General features: G+C 37.1%; 1 protein-coding gene across 1 annotated transcript in view; it reads left to right on the plus strand.

The window, feature by feature from the left end:
• The window catches only part of ATP1B3 (ATPase Na+/K+ transporting subunit beta 3), a 43,561-nt gene extending 34,646 nt beyond the window's left edge, over positions 1 to 8,915 (plus strand). Inside the window, exons 4-7 of the mRNA XM_077756714.1 lie at positions 614 to 798; positions 2,866 to 2,916; positions 6,529 to 6,615; positions 8,261 to 8,915. Coding sequence (XP_077612840.1) covers positions 614 to 798; positions 2,866 to 2,916; positions 6,529 to 6,615; positions 8,261 to 8,434 — 497 coding nt within the window. The 3' untranslated portion in view covers positions 8,435 to 8,915. The remainder of the gene's footprint in view (positions 1 to 613; positions 799 to 2,865; positions 2,917 to 6,528; positions 6,616 to 8,260) is intronic.
• Positions 8,916 to 9,526: the final 611 nt, after the last annotated feature.

Raw genomic sequence — 9,526 nt, forward strand, 5'->3', positions numbered from 1 at the left:
AACATTAACTCACAGGTACCCTTGATGCTCACCTTTGTTGTAGTCCCCGCCCAGTAGAACTTTACTATCCAGAGAGTGCTGTAGCACTCTATGTCTGTAGGCCTTCAGTTAAAATTGTTATACTTAATGTGTTTTCCCTGTTACATCGTAAACTCCATAGGGGGGAAGTGGCAGTGCCTGTCTATGTTCTCACTTCTGTATATTTTTTAATTGGAGTATAGTTGACACATAATGTTATATTAGTTTCAGGTGTACAACATAGTGATTGGACAAGTTTATATGTTGTCACCACTATCTTTTTGGGCCATGAGTATAGGAGGCATCCAGATAATGCTATAGTCGAGGCTGGCGCCACCTAGTGGTAACAAAAGACATTGATCTGCGATCCAGTTTGTGTCACTGTTGAATGCAGTAAACTGAACTGTTACAGCTAATTACAGCTTAGTACACCTGTTAAAAGTTGAACAAACTTAACATTCTTTACCTAGAATAATCTGGTAATTAGAATGCCCTTTTGTTTTTGAAGAGTGTTATCCAAAGGACGATGTGTTCCTGGTTGTATTTAAGGTCTATTTCTAGCTGATCTATACTTGCATATATGTTTTCTTTTTAGCGTATGATTTAGAAGAACAGAAGAATCTCACAGCCTGTCGTGATGGAGAACTTATTGAACAGAAGGGTCCAATTTATAGAGCATGTCAGTTTCCTGTTGCCTTACTTGAAGCCTGCAGTGGTGTGGATGATCCAGAGTTTGGCTACTCCAAAGGAAATCCTTGTATTCTTGTGAAAATGAACAGAGTATGTACATATTTTGCTTCTGTTGTTTTTCTAATATGCTCTATTAAGAAACTTGTAACTATTTTTTTTCTCATTTAGGGATAACTTGCATAAAAGGTTAGCAGTGGTATTAATTGACCTTTGGAAAGTTAATACAGCAAAAACCAAGACTGGTTCATTAAATTAATCATGGATTAGGGAAATAAAACAACTTCAGCTTTTCCCTGTTCTGTGCGTTTAGGCATAGATTAATGCTTCAAGGGGTCGGTATTCACAAAACAAGATTTTTTTAATGTGCAGTACTCATCTTTGAATCCTGTTGTAATTTAAAATTCCATTGAGAATCTGTTAGGTTTTAGTTTAAACTTTGTATATTTAGTAGTAAAGCATAGTTTTATAGTATATGTACATATAATTAAAAAAGTAGAAGATACAAATTAATAAGCTCAGAGGGGTGTTCCCGTTGTAACCAAAGTAGTAGCATTTTGCTTTGGTGTCCAGAACCCGTTCCTGAATTATATAGCTGTTAGTAAATTAAGAAGCTCATGAGCTTCTCTGGGTGTAAGGATGACGTGGGAATCATTGTATAAAGGAAGATGCTCTTATATAATAAGTGGTCTCTAACCTCTGTGCCTTCTGCTCTATAAATACTGTGCTGCAGAACTGTGTTCTGACATAGTTATCCTATTGAGGCCTGCAAGGTCTCCCTTGAAGAAAGAGGTTATTCCTGATCATTTACTCCAAGAAGAGGCAGCTTCTTAAAAACAGGTATAGAGCTCTCAGGTTCATGAGTTTACATATCTCTAAAGTTCCCCTTGATAAGCAAATTGCTACCATGTGTTGGCACTATCTCGGCCCTACTAAATAAGGAGGAGTTTCCCTGTAGGAAGAGCCAGCTAGACCCTGAAGCACCCAGACTGGCACCCCTCCAGTCTCTCCTCCTTTCCCCACATGAACAATGACAAATTCCTAATTGTCCCATCACACTCTAGAGATCATTCTGAAACATTGCCTGACACATAGTAGGTACTGAAGAAATAACTATAGTGAGATGTTTCGGCAAGACTTCATTAAATTAAGGTTAACCAGATAAGCCAAGAGTAATGAGAAACTTGACAGCCTAGCTTATAAGATGAAGTAAGTGTATTTCCCTTAATAGGAATGCCTTTTATAATTCCAGCCTTCCAGGAGTGAGTATCTTCATAATGTCTAGATTCCTGGAAAATCTACTCCCAATATAAGCCAAGAGAAGTTCCAGTTCCTTCTCCTCCAGGACCAGCCTTCCAAGCTTATTTTCTCTTTCAGCATGTCCTCTTTGAATGAGTCTCTGAGATTATAGTTGGGTGATGGGACATGGCTTTACAGGGCATGACAAGATGACGATATCAAGCTCAAGTACGGATCATTCATGAGCTGTGCACACTGAGTGTAGCAGGGGATTTAATCCCAGTAGAGTGTGTTCCAAAGCCCTCACATAGGTAAGGATAGTTGCTGCTGTTGACATTTATTTAGGTTCCATAATACTTACAGGCATTTGCATGTAAAATGCAAATAAATTCAAAACATAAAAAGATCCTCCCACAAAATAGATGAATATCTATTGCCATTCAGATTTGGTTATTTCAGCTACTTACATGAAAAGTAGCTTTATTATATAGAACTGAATGGTACTGTGTCTTAAAATGGGATTCTCCCCAGCGTATGCATTTTTGTGGAATGAACAGATGTGAAATATGGTAAGGGTTTATTACATGGAGGCTTTATGGGAACAAATGTTGAGGGTTTGACTAATATGTTTTTGTGAAAAACAGTTTTATTATGCTTCTGCAATTCTTACTGTTTGCATTACAGATTTCTTTTGCTTCTCATTGTAAAGGTAGCAAAATGCAATACTATGTTTTAGTCCGTTCTTCAGTAACTATTTTATTTTCTATGTTGCCCCAGTACAGTAATAAGACAGCAGACTGTTTAATACATAGAGTTGCTATGTATCTCAATCCTTCCAGCTCTGGGTCCCCAGCAACAACACAGGAGGCTCTTTCGCATACATTTGTGATGTTTCAATTAATCAGTTTTTCTTTTCCTTAGATAATTGGATTAAAGCCTCAAGGAAAACCAAGGATAGAATGTATTTCAAAGGTTAGTATTCAAAAAGCTTTAGTATATCTTAATATTTTAAAAGTCTGTGTCTTAGTCATTGTTTTTTCTTCCTGTCACTTTTTGAAAGTCCTCTGTAGTGCCAGTCTTAGAGGAATAAAAATTCCACCAAACTTTGGGTGTAGAGCCCTTATCTACTTGCAAATGATAATTCCGAAAGATGTTTTCCATGTGTGTTGATTTTAGACATTGCTTTTGCACATACCATATTTCACTGATTCTGAGATTCACTTCTTTCTAGCTTAACACTGAAATTGGGGTTGGCCTTACAGTTGATAGGGTCTTAATATTGTATCGTAAGATTTTTTTGTAATAGTACATGAATGGCATCTGAGATTTCGTGAAACATGGTCCATTTTCCTTAAGGTGGAGGCAGTTATTTTTCTCTTCTATCCCTACTTTATTTTTTTCCAGAGTGCTGTGAAGTTTTCATCTCATAACTTTTGTTTTCTCTCCATGCTGCAAGTGCAACTAAGACAAATACATAAAATGATGGGTAGGAGTTCTGAGGAGAAAATGTTAAGTTCTACATTTTACTGTTGTGCAAAGTACTAGCGTTCCAACTCTAAATCTCTGTCAAAGGTGTTTTACTTGAAATGTTACATTGAAATCACTTCTTAAGTTGTGAAGAAAATTCTATTCCTTTTTGCTGGGAATGTGAGGGATTTCTTATTTGAGCAGAAATCTCTTGCTCGGGGGTTCTCAAATTCATTCGTGGACCAGAATCGCCTGAAGTGCTTGTTGGGTCCCATTCCCAAAGTTTCTGACTCCGTAGTTCTGGAGTAAGGCCCAAACTTTGCATTTCTGACTCAAGTTTCCAGGTGATGGTGATGCCTGTGGTTTGGGGCTCACACTTTTGAGAATTTCTGCTTTAGAGTATACTTCTTTTGAGTAGAATAAAGTAGAGTAGAATAAAAAGCCAGGGAGTTTGTGGTTTCTCCTCTGGGTTGAAGTATAAGTGTGTGAACCATCGGCAATTTCCTTTACCTCCTTAGACCATAGCTCAGCCAGTATGCCACTTACAACCAGATGCTACATCTAAGCTGAGCTTTTCTTAATAAATTAAGCATATGCTAGTATGCATATGCATTTCGTCTCAAGACGAAAAGGAAACCGTATGGGTAGGAGATACATTTAGAAAAAGGAACTATTAGGTCCTTGCTTGCAAGCCTTCCCAGTAGAAAGTTTCTAAGGCTCAGGTGCTAGGCTTTGGCCTGGTTAGAGGTGCTGCTTTCATGACTGTGTGTGACTGTGTAGGAGCGTGTACGTGGGAGCTTTTGCATTTGCATGTGAGCAGACCACACAGATCAGCTTGGACTATGGAGCCAACACTACTAAGAAAGGAAAGCACATTTTGGCCAGAAGGCCAAAGGCTTTATTAAACTTCTTTCCTGAGATTTCAATTTTGTAAACCTTTGGTGGGCGGTATAAACAACTCCGTGTAAGTGTTCGCTGAGGGTTTAAAATGGACTTTTATCTATTGCGTATCCTTTGCTTCTAGAATAGTTGGTGGAAAACGTTGATGAAAAATCCTGGTCTGACTCAGATTTCAATTTGCTCTCCCTTTTGCTTTTAAAGAGTTATGTGTCAAGTTAGATGTAAACTAGATGGAGATTTTAATTTAGTTGTAGAATGTTTTTAGAAAGTTTGTAAAAGCTAGTCACAAAGGAGTAAGAGGCGTGGTTCTGTGGAGCAGATGGCCACGTTCACTGCAGCTCAGCATAGTTGCTGTTTTCCATTACATTTGTCTGTTTCAAGTATTCTTTAAATTCTTTAGTTGACTTTTTTATGTAATACATTTGTATAAAAGCAATGAAAGATCAAGATACAAGAGGCCTGAAAATACTGAAATATTGAGGACATGTTCTTAGCACTTAAAAGATGGAATATTCATACCATTTTTTCAGCATCTTATTTTTCTATAAAAACGCAGAAGAAAAGGTGACTTTTCTAAATCCTAGCCATTTCCAATTTATGTTCTTCAAGCTTCTTAAGGGTGGTGATATATAAAGAAAATGTGTTGATTTTAAAACTTTTTCAGTGGAACTTAATAGACTCTTGGACTTGGTTGCTCCTAGTTTCCAATAGGATGTTGTCGTTTCATATACTTTGAAAACTGACATGTAGGCTTCACCCTAAAGTATCTCATTATTCAGATACACATTTCAGTATTTGATTATTTCTAAGTGTTTATTTTTACCGAAGGTATAAAGTACAAGTAAAAGCCTGTCAATGTTATGTTAGTGGCACAAACCAAGAGAACTACGAAGAGTCACACGTGGGTGACTTTGAGCATGTCATCTTAACTGAGCGTCCGTTCCCCTCTTTGTAATTGATCCTGCCCACGTCACAGTGTTGGGCCAAAATGAGGTTAGTGCGAGTTAAACGTGGTGTCTGGCTAGAAAGACTAGCTCAGTACACTTAACGCAAGGAAAACCTCCTTTCCATGTTGGGGAACATCTCTGTTTCTGTGAATTAGCCTCATGTAATAAGAGAATACGTTAAACAACAGCAATCAATACAGAAAGGCACTCAGCAGTGATTATTTTTCTTTAATTAATTATAGAGTACAAACGTACGGTGGTGGTTGAACAGGGTTTTTACCATTTCTCTTAGCCTTGTCATCTTTGTGCTTTGTGTTGTCTTGCTTTGTCACTTGTTTGTCACATGTGCTACTCATCATACATACAGAAGCGGAGTAGGACTTCTTAGACAAGAGTCTTAGTTTTGCTATGATATTTCCTGTGTGCTTTCCAAAATAAAAATTAGTGCTTTTAAATCTAGAATTTAAGCATTTACTAATATTTTACTTAGTGCTTAATAAACCTCCACTGATTTTAGTCATTGTCATCTACTCATCGTTTGTTAGTCATTAAAATTAGTCCAACTCAGAATGTGTTACTTGAGAATTTTCATTGTTCATCAAGAAGAGATGATAATGGAGATATCATGAACGCGTTGGATTGTGGAGGATTAATTTGTCTATTTGTCACATTTATTAGTTTAAATATATGGAATATAATTCCAGTAAATTTCAGTACTTTGATTTACATGTGCTCATAAATTCAAAGGTATTTAAATTGCTTGAGAAGACTTTGCTTGGGGTATCTTAAATTTTTCCTAATAGCTTTTATTACTTGCATCATAGTTTCCCCTCTGGTTACCGTTATGGTTACTTATCACAGGAAACTTTGGGCCCTGCTGCCTCCCAGGCCAGCTACAGTCTGGAAGCACAGTATTTTAAGTCATTTCAGGAATACATTGGTCACATATAGACTGGTGCATTCCTGCTGTAAGTGGCTGGAGAAATGGCATTTGGTAGTTAGAAGGCAGATAAGAGTTTCAGACAGAGCATGAGTAGATACTTGGCTAGAAGTTAGAGGGGACTCTCATGGAACCGCATGTAGGGTATATCAAGAAATGTAAGAAGAGTCAGGATAGTTTATGTCCAGCGATTTAAATCATGATTAATACACTTGTAATTAACGCAGTTGGGTAGCATTGTGACGACATACGGTTTATAATTGATAGTACGTTAATACACATCTTGTTCTTTGTGACCTAAAAAGGGATTTCTTTTGTTTTCTACTTTAGAGTGAAAACACAGCAGCTGTATCAACTTACCCTCCCGATGGAACTATAGATTTAAAATATTTTCCATATTATGGGAAAAAACTGCATGTAAGTACTTAGGAGTTTGTAAGTGGTTGTGACTCTTGGGAAATTGGCACATCTGTATTAAAATGTCGCTTGTCAGCAGATTCATGCTCTGTGTAATTTGTGTATCTTCTATTGTGGTCTTTGGTCTTTAAACGGTGATGCCAAGTAGAGCCGCCGCGCGGCCCTCCCCCCCCAGTCTACAGTTTGAAACAGAAGTCTTAAAATTTCAAAATACCATTTTCTCTTTAAGAATTCGGTTAGGGAGTGTATAGAAGTGAAAAACACAATGGATAGAATAGTACAAAGAATTTCTGTAGACCTTTTACCTACATTTCCCAAATATTAATAATTTACCTCACTTACCTTATCAGTATCCATTTATGTCTAATTTTTTTCCTAAACCATTTGGGACTAAGTTATTGAAACATGTGACTCTTGCCCTAAATGCCTGACACCTTATATAACCATAATAGAGTTAGCAGAGGAAATGAGCATTGATAGAGTACTGTCTCCAGTCTATAGACCTTGTCCACATGTGTCCTTTATTGTAAAAGAAAATCTTTTCCTGGTTCACCATGTCACTCTTTCATATCTTTAGTCACCTGTAACCTGAACAGTTCCTGTTTCATGTCCTTATAGTCTTCAAAAATGTTCATAGGCCTTTTGGGGCCTATTTTGTTTATATTCCTCCACTTGAATTTGTCTGATATTATTCATCATTACATGTAAATGGAGAATGTACTTTTTGCAAGAACGCCTCAGAAGAAATGTTGTTTTCAGAATTAGCGTATCAGGAGAGACGTAGTGATTAGCGGTGATGGTAACCTTGGACACTAACTTGGTTGGTTAAGATGGTATCAGCCAGGTTTTTCTGCTGTCCAGTTCATTTTTTTTTTTCTTTTGTAATCAGCAACTATTAGAGTCTACACAGTTCTGTTTCTTCCCTAGCTTTAAGCCCATATCAATTCTCGCCTGGATTGTTCCAGATGTTTTCTAAATCCATCTTTTCTTTTCTCCATTTACTATGTGGCATTCTGCTCTGAGAATGAGCTTTGTCTTTCTCCATCATCTCTTTCTTTACATCCATATATTCTCATGGACTCATTATCTGTTCTGTTTCATTTGATGCTAAAATTGTGCCAGATTTGGCCATTGAGAGACCTTCAGGCTGGCTCCTCTGTCATTTAGGGATGCTTCCATGATTCTTTCTAGCACCGTAAGACATTCCAGATTCATCTTATACTTTCTCTGCCCCAGTTCTGAAATGAGCCCTAGTTCCTTTTAGTGAAGAAATGTATCTAGAAACCATAGTGATAGTAATGTAGTCAGGAATATATTTGCATCAAATTATACAGCAACCATAGTAAGTAAGGATAGTAGTCCTTGGGTGAAAGCGGAAACTCAAACCAAGATTATAGTATCTCTAAAAAATGATCATGATTGACACTACCTAATTACAACCTTTGGGATACATTTTGAGCAATACTTGGCAGGAATACTCATAGCCTTATGAACACTTTTAGCCATAAAAATTAAAGTGAAAATTAATGAATATCCAGTTTAAAAGAAAAAATTTTCTAGAGTAAACCAACCCCTGAGAAAAGGCAGAAAATGTACATGACGTTACTATAGAATTTGAATTAATGTGTTTTCCTTTATTTGCCAGGTGAGTTATCTGCAGCCATTAGTTGCTGTCCAGGTCTCCTTTAATGCTAGCAGCAGTACCGTAAAAGAAGTAACAGTCGAATGCAAGATTGATGGATCACCCAACCTAAAAAACCAGGATGATCGTGACAAGTTTTTAGGACGAGTGGTGTTCAAAATCACAGCACGTGCATAGTAGGAGTTAGGATATCTCCACAGAGTAAATGTTGTTGTCTGTCTTCATTTTGTATCAGCTGGACCTGCCATTCTAGACTTACGAGACCACCTTGGAGAAAGGTGGGGTGGTACATGACACTGGGGTAACATCATAACGTGCTTCCAGATCATAGTGTTCAGTGTCCTCTGAAGTAACTGCCTGTTGCCTCTGCTGCCTTTTGAACCAGTGTACAGTCTCCAGATGGGGACCACGAACACCGATTCTGAACCTGTAGTACAGGGGGCTTGTCTTATTTTTATGTGGTTTAATTGCCAAGTGTCTAAAGCTTACTGTGCTGTGTAAATATTTTCTAGATTTAACACTGGTTAACTGTCCTATTTTGATGCCAGCAACGTTTTAGGGATAAATGGTACCTGAACAACATCAAGTGACTATAACAGCTGCAAGAAATGTGGTGTGAGGAAGAAAAAAGAAAATAAAAGTGTATTTGAAAGGTTGACTTGGATGTTTTGTAAAATTATTTTTTACATGCTGAATTAGTCTGTGGATCTTTTTGATTAAGAGCACAAACTTTCTGTTGTAAAACATGTAAAAAATATATATATACTGATGGGTTTATTTTTAGTGCTGGAACTAAATCTCTTATCAAATATTTTAGACCATAGATGAAACCGCATTTTTAAGTTAGCCACTATGAATATGCACCTAATTTTTTATGGAGTTAAATTCATATGATTTAAATTGTACAATAGTTTGTGAAATATCTTGTTACTGCTTTTATTTAGCAGACTGTGGACTCTAATAAAAATATCAATTGTGAAATATAAAAACTTGGAACTTATTCAGAGCTTCAAACCAGCTTTATGTCCGCATTCTTTGACTAGTATTGTGAAATAGTTTCTCCTTCAGTCAGTGTGTACTGGTATGATTCCTGGTCATAACGTGAGTTATTTTCTCCTCTGCTGAAAAGGTGTTCTTCCTGTATGATCCGTGGTTTTTTTGAAGCCATTTTTAATTTTTGCCCTTAATGCCAAAGCTGATATTCTTGAGGTTTTCTTTGTGTTGGTGCAAGCCAGCACAAGTCGGTTACAACCCAGCTGGTTCAGGAAC

Source organism: Crocuta crocuta, unplaced genomic scaffold (genome assembly GCF_008692635.1).
Source record: "Crocuta crocuta isolate KB4526 unplaced genomic scaffold, BGI_CrCroc_1.0 scaffold337, whole genome shotgun sequence".
NCBI lineage: Eukaryota > Metazoa > Chordata > Mammalia > Carnivora > Hyaenidae > Crocuta > Crocuta crocuta.